The 13,453-nt window shown below is 42.5% G+C and overlaps 1 protein-coding gene across 1 annotated transcript in view; it reads left to right on the forward strand.

The window, feature by feature from the left end:
• fras1 (Fraser extracellular matrix complex subunit 1) overlaps positions 1-13,200 on the forward strand; it is a 398,900-nt gene extending 385,700 nt beyond the window's left edge. Inside the window, exons 72-74 of the mRNA XM_041181003.1 lie at positions 5,806-6,011; positions 6,771-6,917; positions 11,441-13,200. Of these exons, the coding sequence (XP_041036937.1) occupies positions 5,806-6,011; positions 6,771-6,917; positions 11,441-12,016 (929 nt within the window). The 3' untranslated portion in view covers positions 12,017-13,200. The remainder of the gene's footprint in view (positions 1-5,805; positions 6,012-6,770; positions 6,918-11,440) is intronic.
• The last annotated feature ends 253 nt before the right edge of the window (positions 13,201-13,453 follow it).

The following is a 13,453-nucleotide window of genomic DNA, read 5'->3' on the forward strand; positions in this document are numbered from 1 at the left end:
CAGTGCCACAACTGTGAACCCGGAGCCCTTTCTCTGACCCATTTTCTTTCTTCAGAATTGCAACAATGACATTCAACAAGAGCCTCCTGTGATTCAGTGCAGCTTCTCTTTATAAGGAGCAGACAGCCCTTTAGGAAGAGCAGGCTGGCTGTACCACTATCTGCACACATTGCTCATCCCCCTGCTGAGCAATGAGGTTGACAGCAGCACAGGCCCCTCTCAGACTAATGGAACAATTAGGGGGCAGCATCAAATCTGCGTGCTACCTACCTCTCCGGCAACAGGTGTCAGGGCAGAAACATGAACCCACCACCCCACCCTGCCCCAAAAGAACGAACGATGTGGACCAATTTCTAGCATTATGTGTCTCACAGGAGGAGAGACACTCTCTCGAGTCATCCAATGAACTGAGAAAAATATGGAAATCAGCTGAGGAGTACAAAGAAAATATTGAAAGCTGTACAAAGGAACACAAAAGAACTTGCATGTAATATAAAGGCTAATAGTAAAAAAGTGTTAATAGATTTATCAACAATAAGAGAGTGTCTAAGAAAGATATGGGTCTGGTAAAGAAAGATGCAGCTGATATTGTAATAGACAGCAAAATGCTGGCAGATTTTATTAAACAATGACTTGTATCCGTTTTCATGGTGGAGAAAGAGGATAAAGTACCAGAGGTAGAAGGAAAACTAAAAATAAAGTCGCATTCACCCACAGAACAGGCCCAGCTTAAAGGTCCCAGAGCAAACTGCAACAAATACCCAAGAGAGGGGTCACGTCATTCAGTTCAAACATAACCATCTGGTGGGTTTTCCTTAAACCTTCGATCGTTTAGCTGCTGCATTTGAGCTTTGAGGATGCACACTTAAAATTACTGAAAGAATGGGGTAGTCCCTCTCCCCCACCAGCCACACTTGCCCACCCCACACCCCCTCAGACCCCAGCAGTGTTTGGACAGTTAGGCTGTGAAACACTGGGCAGAATTTGGCTGCTGCCGCTGCCCCGCACCGCCCCCCCCCCCCCCCCCCCCCCCCCCCCCCCCCCCCCCCACCACCACCACCACCACCACCACCACCACCACCCCCCACTAAGGCAAGTTTGGAGATGGGGGATGCATTTGATTGGATGAAAGGACACTGCTGCCTTCTCACCTCCACCCAATCAAGTCCAAGGCCCCCTTTCCTTAGGTCTGCACTATCCCCCTGACAACCTACTACACTCACCTTTGGCGTGGAGTCTCTCATGGATCCTGGAGCTCTGGTAGGTGCATTGCTGGCAGCTGCCACCGCTTTCCAATGGTGTTGAAGGCAGTGAAGAGCTGCCACGCTATGATTGGCTAGCAGCTCTCAAGGGACAGGATTTAAACCCCCAGGGTCCTTAATCCTGGGGAAGATCTAACGCTGACCAATAAAGCGCCTAATGGGCACCTAATACCAGCGGGTCTCCCCCAGTGGAGGGGATGCAGGGCTCCCACTGGTTCTCCAACTGGTGGGCAAGATCCCCGTCAGAAACATTAATTCCGCCCATTCTGCCTGTTTTCAAAGCTGGGCCTCAGTAACATGAACAGTAGACAGCAGACAACAAACAAGTGCGCTGGTTCCAGGTCGCCAAAATAGTTTGACCTGGTCGGCATCCAGACCTGGCAAAAGTTCAGGGGGTAGTGGGATGCATGGGATCTGGTCTTAGAGGAAGGATGGAACCAGCACTACAGTGTCTCAGGTTGTTTTGCAAGCCTGAAGAGCATTCTTGCTCCTCTCTGTCCCATAAAAATGAATTAAAGCCTATTTTCTGGGTTCCTCTTCGGCTGAGTCACCAGCTGAAATTTTAGTGTTCTGCCCCGTGCTGTTCTAACATGGCATTTAAAGTCCTACTTAGAACAAAGGACGCTTATTTGCAAATTTATAAAAAAACAGCCACCAGGTGAGTCAACCCTGTCACCAACCAAACAAAGATCATTTGGTATATAGCACCACCCACCATTGGCAGGAGCAGGGTAGAAAATCATACCAAACCATTTTTTGAGTGTTTTTGCCCCATTTTATGCCAGGCAAGAGACTTCAAAATCTCCCTTCTATCTTAGCCTATCACCAGAAGCCAGTATAGAAAGATTGATAGACCATACCAACCCTGTGGACTTTTAACAATTAACCATCACGGAATGTTAATGTTCAGTGACACTTGTACCAGGTTAAGATTGCATTGTAGTTCAGTACAGGAGAGGTGACTGTTGTTTTCTATCTTCCAAGAAGAAATTAGTGAACCTGTAAATATTGTGAATCTAAAATGTGTTGCTGCTACTGTTCACCTATCACTTCCTGCTTCATAGATATATTTGGCAGTTCTTTACCAAAGTCATATTGATGTGAATATTCTCCAAAATCAAGGAACATTACATTGGGCATATAATACAATCAGTTGCTGAAATACAGTGATAAAGAGAGTATTCTGTTTGCCCATTGGGTCACTGCAAATTCCCTAGTTAATTGACCAGAAAAGGCACATGCCATTTCTTGGGGAGTGAGAGTTCTGTGGCTGGTCTGAGATCCTTTCCAGTGCAAAAGGTAACTCTTAACAAGTAGCTCAGCACATTTTCTAGCATTAAGTTCGTATCCAGCCTTCTTGTGCCTCAAGTAATATGGAATGTGGTACACTTACAAATTGTCATTTCTGGTTTTTTTTTAAACTTGTATATCAATGATTGAAATTACTCTCTTTCCAGATGAGTAGCAAGGGGATACTGAAATTGGTTTGTAACATTAGAATGGATTTTCACTTCCTGGTTGGGAGAGCAGAGTTGAGACATTTCCCGGCTCTGCCAACCTGACCTGGGAGAAAGCGGCCTCAAAGGTCAGATTTTTGTTCCAGGGTGGCGGGGTTCCCTGGGAATCGGGCTGGGTGACCCAGAAACGAGTGCAGAGGCATGCTAGGCAGAAGGCCTGCCTCAGTGCACTGGCAATATATTGAAGTTTTAAAAAACCATGAAACAATGGAAAACAGCCCTCACCCCTCCTCACTCCTCACACCCTCTCACAACCCCACACACTCCCCATGCTCCGTCCATGCCAACCTATGGCACCTCATACCCTCCATGCAAACCTATGCCCCTCTGCCCGACCCATCAACCCTTATACCCTACATGCCAACCTATCCCCCTCTGCCCACTCCACATGACTCCTCATATCCTCCATGCCAACCTATGTCCCCCACCCACACCCCATGGCCCTTTATAGCCCCATGCCAACTTAGTGCCAACCTATGCTCCCCCACACACCACCCTTTGCCTTTGCTCCTACCATGCCAATGCACCCAGCATCCATCAAGGGCCACTTTCTCCCAGGTCAGGTTGGCAGAGTCGGGAAATGTCCCAACTCTGCTCTCCCAACCATGAAGCGAAAATCCATTCTAATGTTACAAACCAATTTCAGAAAATAAAATAAAGTTACGAGTGGATATCGCAGACTTTATTTTTTTTAAAACCCATGTACTATATTTACATTCCTTCAACTATATCATCCCTTAAATATTAAATATTTCATTCAATTGCATATTTCTTTATAAAAGCAAGTATTAGAATTCATAGTTCCACATCAAAGAGCCCATTACCACTTGGATCTGGCAGTCAAACTGTGAAATGGCAGGCACCCTACTGTGATAATGGACTGTTGTAAAATCAGCCATGCAGCACTAATCCAATAATGATATCCCTAAGGCTTATGTCAACAGACCGGGTGAAATAGCAAGCAATTTTTTTCAATACTCCAGAGAGTTTTCTTTCAAAGATTTAAAAGGCAAGAATTTTAATGCCTTGACAGCTTGATTGCTCCCTTTGACAGCTCATCTTGACTCTTTGACAGTTGTTTTTGACAGTTCCAATGAGTTTATGCACTCTTTGCACACATTCCTGCCTAATTTTAACATTTCCAAAGGGCAGCTGACCTCCCCCAAAGGAATCCCAGGACCATATCCAATGGGGAACCTTACCTCTCCAAAAGGGTACCCCCACTATCCAAACAAATCCACAAAGTTCAGACCATGCCTACCAGGTCTAATCTGTGCATGTCAGGTTTCACCACCTCTCATACCAAAACCACATGAGTGGAGACAGCTGCTGATTTCTATGGGCAGTTACCGTCACAAAAAATGCATGAGCAAACCCTGACCCCAGCCCAATCCCACTCCTGCAAAAATGTAGGGCTTCCAGATTCGGGCGTCTTCTGCCATTTTTGCACCATTGGAAAGGCTCTCCATCATTGGGAAAATCCAGGCCACTGTGTTTCTTCTCTTTTTTTCTGTGTCTCACTTTTCCAAAATGTCTCCAGTTGGAGGTTGCTCAGTTTCACATGTTCTCCCTCCCCTGAGGCAGTTGGATTATTTGAACTGCTGGCTAATCCATAGCAATTGTCACTGCCCAACATCAAGGCATGGGATTCAATTCTGGCCTGCCAGCAAGACTCCTTTCCTTGGAAAGAATACCTTGTATCCAGCATGGCTTTCTATCCAATGGTCCAGCTGAGAGCTAGCAAACTTTCCATAACTTAAATTAACCAGCTCTTGGTGTTTTTGCTGTAAGTGTTCGACCACTAGAGCTGTTTGGAACACTCAAAGCTTTTCTCAAGATTCCAAAAGAAAGGATGAGAATAATTTTTGACTACAAAAAAAAACAAATAAATCACCACAGTTTTATTTTTAGAAGTCATTCAACTCACTGCAATCTTTCATTATTTTTTCTTCTTCTGACTCCTAACATAGCAGAATTTGAGGGGCAGCGCTGAACCATACTATTTAAAAGTTCTGCTTAAGATTACACAGCAGTGCCCATAATTAAAGCCCTTTGCTTTACACTGTCTTGGCACTGGGGTTAAAAAAAAACACTGATTCTTGCTCAGCCCATTTTCAGATTGTCCTCTTTAACTTTGCGCCTGACTTATCTGTCGAAATGATACAAGTAGAAGAACAATTAGAAGTAATTGAGAGACCTATGCATTATCAAATAATTTTTCCACCTGAACAGATATGAACACATGGGCCAGAATTTTTCCCTCATCGGGCAGGCTCGGGGAGGCCGAACGCTGCCTGCAATCGGCTCTGCTCCGCGATTTCAAGTGGGTGAGCCAGTTAAGGCCCACCCTGTGTGGATCGTGAGCAGGTGAGCGCTGCCTGTGCGGGTGGGGGGAGGAGGGAGAGTGGGCCTGGCGCGCAGTTCACGCATGCATGCAAAAGAGCACTTCAGTCTCCTTGATATACGGAGCTGCCTCAGGGAGATTGAAGCGCTTTTTAAAAAAAATTAATAAAGACAGTAAAATTTTGAAAAACATGTCCCCTCATGTGACTGTGTTACATGAACTGGGACATGTTTTTAATTAAAAAAAATAAAGTTTTTAGTTAATGTTTATTTGCTTTAGGAAATCTCATCCCACCCGTGGATGAGGTTTCCTAAAACATGTAAAGGCCGCTTGGCCTTTTCGCCTGCCCGCTAACCATAAGGTTGAATGGGTAGCATTAATTTGATTTTAATTAGCTTGTAAATGGCCTTAATAGGTCTTTCAATTATCGGCGGGCAAGCAGCCAACTCCAGCACACGCCCGCTGGAAGAACTATCACATGAGTGCGCGATGATGTCAGGACACATGTTTTATTATGCTCAGGCGTCTGCCCGCACGCCAAATGTAAAATTCTGCCCATGGTGATCTTAGAGTGTGCTTATGTATAGCAAGACATAGTCAATTACCATAGAACATGTGTCATATTCACATGATGAAACATTGCCGAGGCTATGATGATTCTCATACCTTCTTGTTTTAATAGGTCAGAGACTGTACGGACGTGTGCTTTGGAATCCTGAGCAAAACCTCAACTCTGCCTACAGGCTGCAATTAGAGAAGGTGTATCTCTGCACCGGAAAAGATGGCTATGTCCCCTTCTTTGATCCCACTGGAACTATTTATAATGAGGGTCCACAGTATGGCTGCATCCAACCCAACAAACACCTGAAACATAGATTCCTCCTTTTGGTACGTTTAAAAATTTGCTTATCAAAATTTTATGGAGGGAACTTCTCCCATTTTCAAACTATGATATGTCGATAGTCTTATAGTATGAAGTTAGCTGACAAAATGTGTATAAAAATGATCAGCTGTCATCTGTGCCATAGTTGAATGTTTCACCATTTATACTACTGAAGACAATAAACAAGCTAAAAGTTAATTAGACTTTGCCCCTGAGGTGCTTTGATTACTGAGAATCATACCTGTCTCCTCTGCTGGGCCTTGCGCCAGAACATGTGGGAGGAAATCCAAGGCCTGCACTCTGGTTGCTGCCATCTCGAATTTCAAAACCCCAGAACATTTAGATCATCCTGTGTGGTATGGAGATGATATATAATCTTCAGCCTGACTCTGGGTCTTCTTATAAATTCTCTATAGACCTGGAATGTTGCTTCCACAATTGTATGAAAGAGGAATATTTTCCCAATAAGTCCATTTTCTACCTTTCAGTCTTCCACTCAGTCTGCCACATTTTTTCATTTCTAAACATGCTGTCCTGTTATAGACTGGCTCCTGAAAATTACCTTTGATTTAATAATGATTATGCAGCCCTATTATGAACTTGGAAATCCACTATAACTTGTGTAATCCTGTTATAAGATTCTTCTTGATTACTACCCATGATTTGGTAATAATTACACAGTCTAATTACAGACTGTGTTTGCCTATTATAGATTGCCTCCTGCATGCTGGTTTTGTTGAATATTAATATTTGCTCTTTTAAAGGATCGGAACCAGCCAGAAGTAACTGACCAGTATTTTCATGATGTACCATTTGATGCTCAGTTTGCATCTGATGCACCAGAGTTTCACACAATGAGGGATGTGCCTGGAGTGGATGGTTTCACAATGAAGGTTGATGCTCTTTACAAGGTTTGTCTGCTCATTCAATTTACATTGTTAAGGACATTACAATGGCAGTTTTCTAGTTGCATAAACATCGATGCATTGCCCTGCCCAATTCCTCATATAAGGGACAACCCTGAAGTTGTTGTGTGATCCACTTGCGCAGTAGTTACTGTCAGAGCAAGATTTAAGCAAAAGCAAACAATGACTTGGATTGGACAATTATCTTTAATTTTGAAGTAATTACATTTTGTGTCAAGATGGACATTGGCATTAATTCCTTTAACAATATATAGCGCTCATGTGCACACATAAGGCGGAAACTTCCTGGTTCCACAGATGCAAGCTTGAAGACAGGACTGGGAGGAAAATCTGAAATGCGGTTGTTGGGTCAGTGGCCTGATGTGTTCCTGCTTCCGTACAATCTTGCCGCAGGCATGTCACCACCGGCAATGGCTACCTGTCTGGCAGCTGCAGGTAGTCAGTTGGAATAATTAAGTGCCCAATTGTGGGCAGATTAGGTGCCTCCAAGACAAGCCCCCCAGCTGAGGCCAAAGCCCAGCAGGTTCTTGGAGGCAGCTGGCAAGGCCTCCTAAACTTACCCCCACAAGGGAGGCCTGGCAACTGTGACCATAGTTTATTTTTTAAAATAGCAAGACCACCTCAGAATGCATCTCAAGATGGATGCCCCCTTCCATTTTCTCCTCCTACAGTGTCAGGCCCATCTTTGCCAGTGGGGTTGCCATCTTTCCAAGCTGCTGATCTTCTCATGGAGCCTGAAGTCTCAGGGACCTGCCCGTCATCCTTAATTGGACAGCACTCCTGGAGGTGGTCGCTTAGTTGGGGAGCAGGATCGGGTCCTGGAAATGGTCCCGCCTCATGGTTATTCTTAAAGGGGACAAGATTCCACCCATAGATAAGTTTAAAAATATCCCAGTATGCTTTGTAACTTCCCTATTCGCTGTTTCTGTAAATATATTTGTGTTTCTGGCAGACAAACTGCACCTCCTCATCACCCCTCCACAAATTGCAATGCACTGAGAAAGTTATGAGATACAAGTCCAACCTTGTGCCGAGACTGTGTTAACACTACTGACACAAACACTATTTTAACTCCAGACTGACAAAGGCTTATCGAGTCTGGAACTCTTTCGTTAAATGGTAAGAAGGATTGTGGCAAGTTCTACTGTTTAAATTTTTAAAGGTTTCTTTGTGGGAGCCGGAGTGTTCCTGCAGGTCCCACGAGGAAACTTTGTGCCTTTCCCGTCCCAGGATTCCCTCGCCCCCGCCAGACCAAGATCACTTCAGAACTAGCTCCCCCACTGACCCATAATTGATGACGCATGACTACTGGAACCCTTCCCTTGGCCACTGACTTCCACATCATTCAGAATATTTGTCCATATTATTGTAAATTCTATAATGGAGAATTTGCAGTTGACATCTTGGTAGGGAGCATCTGTTTTATGTACCTGGCTGTTGACATGGTTCAAAACATTCTCAAAGCCAGTGGATCATTGGTGCATTTGCAATCAATCTCACATAATTAATTCATGTTACAAAGCAAAGCACTAAGAGTCTAATGTTCGCACATTTCTTCTCAGAGGTTAATTACAATAACTGATAAGCTCAACATTCTGCCAAATCTACTGAACCATAGAAAAGTTACAGCACAGAAGGAGGCCATTTGGCCCATCTTGTCCATGCCAGCCCGAGGACACCCAGGTGCCCTTTCTAATACCACCTTCCTTCACCCGGCCCATAGCACTGCAGTTTACAGCACTTTAGGTGCAGATCCAGGTACTTTTTAAAATAGTTTGGAGTTTCTGCCTCCACCACCAACTTGGGCAGCGAATTTCAGACACCCACTACCCTCTGCAGAAAAAAGTTCTTCCTCATGTCCCCCCTATACCTTCTGCCACTTATCTTGAATCGATGATCCTGGTTCTAGAATTCTCCATCAAGGGAAACAATTTTATCCTGTCCACTCTATCTATTCCCCTCAATTTTGTACACTTCAATCAAGTCACCTCTCAGCCTTCTTTGTTCTAAGGAAAATAACCCCAACCTATCCAATCTCTCCTCGTAGCTACACTTTTCTAACACTGGCAACATTCTTGTAAAACTCCTCTGCACTCTCTCCAGAGCTATTATGTCCTTCCTGTAATGTGGTGACCAGAACTGCACACAATACTCCAGTTGTGGCCTCACCAGTGTTTTATACAATTCCAACATCATTTCCTTACCTTTATATTCTATACCTCTGCCAATGAAGGAGAGCATTCCATATGCCTTCTTTACAACCATGTCTACTTGAACTGCTGCCTTCAGGGACCCGTGTACTTGTATGCCAAGATCTCTCACTTCATCTACCCTCTTAATATATTCCCATTTATTGTGTAATCCCTGTAACTGTTTGACCTCTCTAAATGTATGACCTCACACTTCTCTATGTTAAAATCCATCTGCCACTTTACCGCACACTCCACCAACCCATCTATATTGTTTTGGGGATTATGGCAATCCTCTACACTATCCACCACTCGGCCAATCTTTGTGTTATCTGCAAATTTCCCAATCATGCCCCCCACGTTTACGTCCAAATCGTTAATATATAACACAAACAGCAAGGGTCCCAACACCGAGCCCTGTGGAACACCATTTGAGACAACTTTCCATTCGCAAGGGCATCCATTGACCATTACCCTTTGTTTCCTGTTACAAAGCCAACCTTTTATCCAGTTTGCCACATTATCCTGAATCCCACGGGCTTTTACTTTCCTGACCAATCTGCCATGTGAGACCTTGTCAAATGCCTTGCTAAAACCCATGTACACCACATCCACTGCATCACCTTCATCAACCCTTCTTGTCACTTCTTCAAAGAATTCAATCAAATTTGTGAGGCAAGACATGTATCTTGAGAAATACAGTTTGTAGCATTGCACCTGAGAAACAACATTAAATCTTCCTTGATCCAGTGCATTCCAGATTGTCTTTGTAAGTAAACTATTAAATTATCTCCAAACCCAGGCTGTGCTCCCCTTGATACAGCTTTAATTCATTTACTCTATACGGCTGGAACCTTGGACTTGTGAAGTAGATCAGAATAAAACCTTCTTGATAGATCAGACAATTGGCATTTACAAGTTGTACCCTAATTTAACAACCCTGCATATTTAAATATACAAAGTTTCACCAAAACACACTGTCTTTCCAAAATAAATGGCATGAACACTGATATTCTTCTCCAAATCATGCTTGTTGGAAAGTGATGTGAGGATGGGAATTAACACATGTATTTGTTCAAATAATCACGGTGAGCCACACCCTTCAGCAAAGGAGGATATCACAACCAACCTCAAATGGTGTGCACTCAATGAGGGATCACTGAAGTCTGTTCAATGAGTAGCTGAACCATACAGACAGGAAAATTACACATTGGATCTCCATGATGATGTCTACATTTTCTTCACTATCCTCACATTGGGAGGTAAAGGCAGCCCATTCCTGATCCCTATCTATCGAGCAGGACAGCAGTGGTATTGGGCATGATGCCTCTCATAGTCAGCTCACTGCCAATAATGGGCCCTTCGGTGAAGTACCAGAATGTGATCAGTGCTACAGGAACCTCCTCCAGCATAGTATGGGAAAAAAGATTTTGTTTTAAATCACATGTATTATTGATTATTTGTGACATTTTTAGCTACAAGTGCAATTTTTCGATCTTGTATGTGGCTTCTTAACAAATTTAAACTTTTTTTTTTAAATTCTCTTTGTTCTTGGGATGTGAGCATTGCTGGCAAGGCCGGCATTTGTTGCCCATCCCTAATTGCCCTTGTGGTGGTGAACTGCCTTCTTGAACTGCTGTAGTTAATCTGGTTTACATACACCCATAGTGCTTTTAGGAAGTGAGTTTCAGGTTTCTGACATGTCAAAAGGGAAAGAACAGCAATCAAGTTTTAAGTCAGGATGGTGTGTGGTTTGGAGAAGAACTTGCAAGTGGTGCCCTTGTCCTTCTAGGTGGTAGAGGTCACAGGTTTAGAATATGCTGGAAGGAACCTTAGTGAGTTGCTGCGGTGCACCTTGCAGATGGTTTATACTGCTGCCATTTGTGCGATGATGGCGGAGGTAGTGAATGTTTAAGGTGGTGGATGCAATGTTGATGAAGCAGGCTGCTTTGTCTTGGATAGTGTCAAGTTTTTTTGTGTTTCTGAAGCTGCACTCATCTAGGCAAATGGAGACTTGTGCCTTGTACATTGGTGGACGGATTTTGGGGAGTCATGAGGTGAGCTACTTGATGTAGAATTCCCAACCTCTGACTTGTCCTTGTAGCCACAGTATTTATATGGCTGGTCCAGTTATGTTTCACTGGTAACTCCCAGGATGTTGATAGTGGGGATCCAGTGATAATAATTCCATTGAATGTCAGTGGGAAATAGTTGTTGAAGATGGCCATTGCCAGATCTTACTCAGGTCTTGCCTATACATTTTAAACCACCATTGGCAAAACTTCTTTTTATTGCTATAGCTTTGTTATTTCCTATTAGGTGGAAGCTGGCCATCAGTGGTACTTGCAAGTCATCTACGTTATTGGTCCAGAATCACTTTCTGGGCCACGGGTTCAACGCTCACTTAGCTACCGACTCCCACGCCAAAAGCGAGACCTGGTGGACAAGAATGGCAAGCTGACACTTGATGACTCTTTGATTTATGACAATGAGAATGATCAGGTCAAGAATGGCACCAACATGAAGAACTTAAGGCTGGAGTCTGAAACTATAGCATTGACCTCACACAAAGAGGCATCAATAGGAGGTGCTGTCGCTGCTGTAATGCTGCTACTCCTGTTCCTCACTGCTGCTTGCTTTTTAGCAAGAAAATGTAAACATAAGAAGAAATTACCCAAGGAGATCCCAGAGGAATATCCACTGAACACAAAAGTTGAAATTTGCAACAAGGCATTGAATAGGTTGGAGAAGAATTTAAATGGCAAGCACTGCGCAGAGAAGAATATCAACATATTAAATAAAAATGATATCATTCGGGTAAAGGGTGTCAAGGTTAAGCAGGTAAACCTCAACATTAAGCTTCAGAATAACTTACAGGATGGTACAGAAGTTTGATGATTGACAAATTTTATTACAAAATATGTAATTTTTTGTGACAGGTCTTGTGGGGAAAGAGAGTGGTCTTTAAAAAAAAATTGTAAAAAAAAAAGGGAAAATGGTTTGTGTGGTAGTGATTGTGCAGTGTAATCCATTTTGCAATTGAGCTACCTCATTCTATGCAAGCATGTACCACATTAATACAATACTTGTTAAACCAGGTGCATATCTTCATAAGCTCCTTTGAAAACTAGATGCCTTTGGTGAAGTATTTTCTGTCTGGCCATAATCTCTGTTAACATTTTTCTACCGGTAGCTCAATCATCGTGCATGCTTTTAAATATTCAAGCTTTTTCTTTTTTTATAGCTGGGTTGAATGATAATTTGAATTGTTGAAAAATACCTGTGAAAGATCAAACCACTAAAATTACACTTGAGTATTATTGCTTTGTTTCCAGCCATGCACTCATGTGTTTCACATAAAAGTTTGTTTATAACTGGATGAGATGTGTAAATATCCTTTTTTAAGTGCAATTCTGATGTAGAGGCAAAGTTCATCCAGGATAACTTGTGCAACGATCAGCTTGTGTGTTTCTGAATGATTGTAGTCCTCATTGACTTTATTTCAACTTGAAAAGTTATTTTTCAATTATCATTTTTATACATGTGGTAAACGGAACTTTGGACAAACCAAAATCAGAAAGGTATTAAAAATTTGGCACTGTTAGCATCCCCAGTGTAATCTCGGTTTAAGTGATTTATTTTAAACAAATACCAATTTACTATGTACTATATTATATACTGTTGCTTTTATATCCTGTGTAGTGGAGTAGTACAAGCAAACTTCAGGGTTTATGTTAAACTGTTTAAGGAGCTGTGTGACAAATCATATTTGAATTGTAATATTACTGTATCCACAAGAGAACCCTAGCAGACACTGCTGGTGGGAGGCAATAGCACACCACTGTCTTCAATTATTTGATTATGTATCTATGAGAAACAAAACACTGTCAACATTTATTTTTCAGTATGTATCAGCCCTCTCAGTGAGCACTTGTCCATGTTGTTAACTGAGCAATCCAATTGTGGTGCTGTAGTTTTATCGTTACATCAATATGTTGAGCTAATGATATGAGTAAATTGACTCTACATTACCTATCATGAAGTTTTTAACTAATAAAGAACGTTCTATTTAATGTGAATGAATCCTCTCTGTATTTTTATAATTCTTTTATATATTTTCACCAAAGCATTTTTCAACTAACATTTATGCATCAACACAGAATATGAAGCTATTTTGACACTGAAGCACATTGGGCTATCCTGATGGCTTGGAAGGGACTATATCAGCACATGTTCATTCTTTCTTTGTGGCACAGAAAGAGGTCACTTACAGATTAAATGATGGATATAAATCGATGCAGTAATGAAAACAAGGGTGGATTTTTAGCTTTC

This window comes from Carcharodon carcharias, chromosome 1, assembly GCF_017639515.1.
Source record: "Carcharodon carcharias isolate sCarCar2 chromosome 1, sCarCar2.pri, whole genome shotgun sequence".
NCBI classification, from domain to species: domain Eukaryota; kingdom Metazoa; phylum Chordata; class Chondrichthyes; order Lamniformes; family Lamnidae; genus Carcharodon; species Carcharodon carcharias.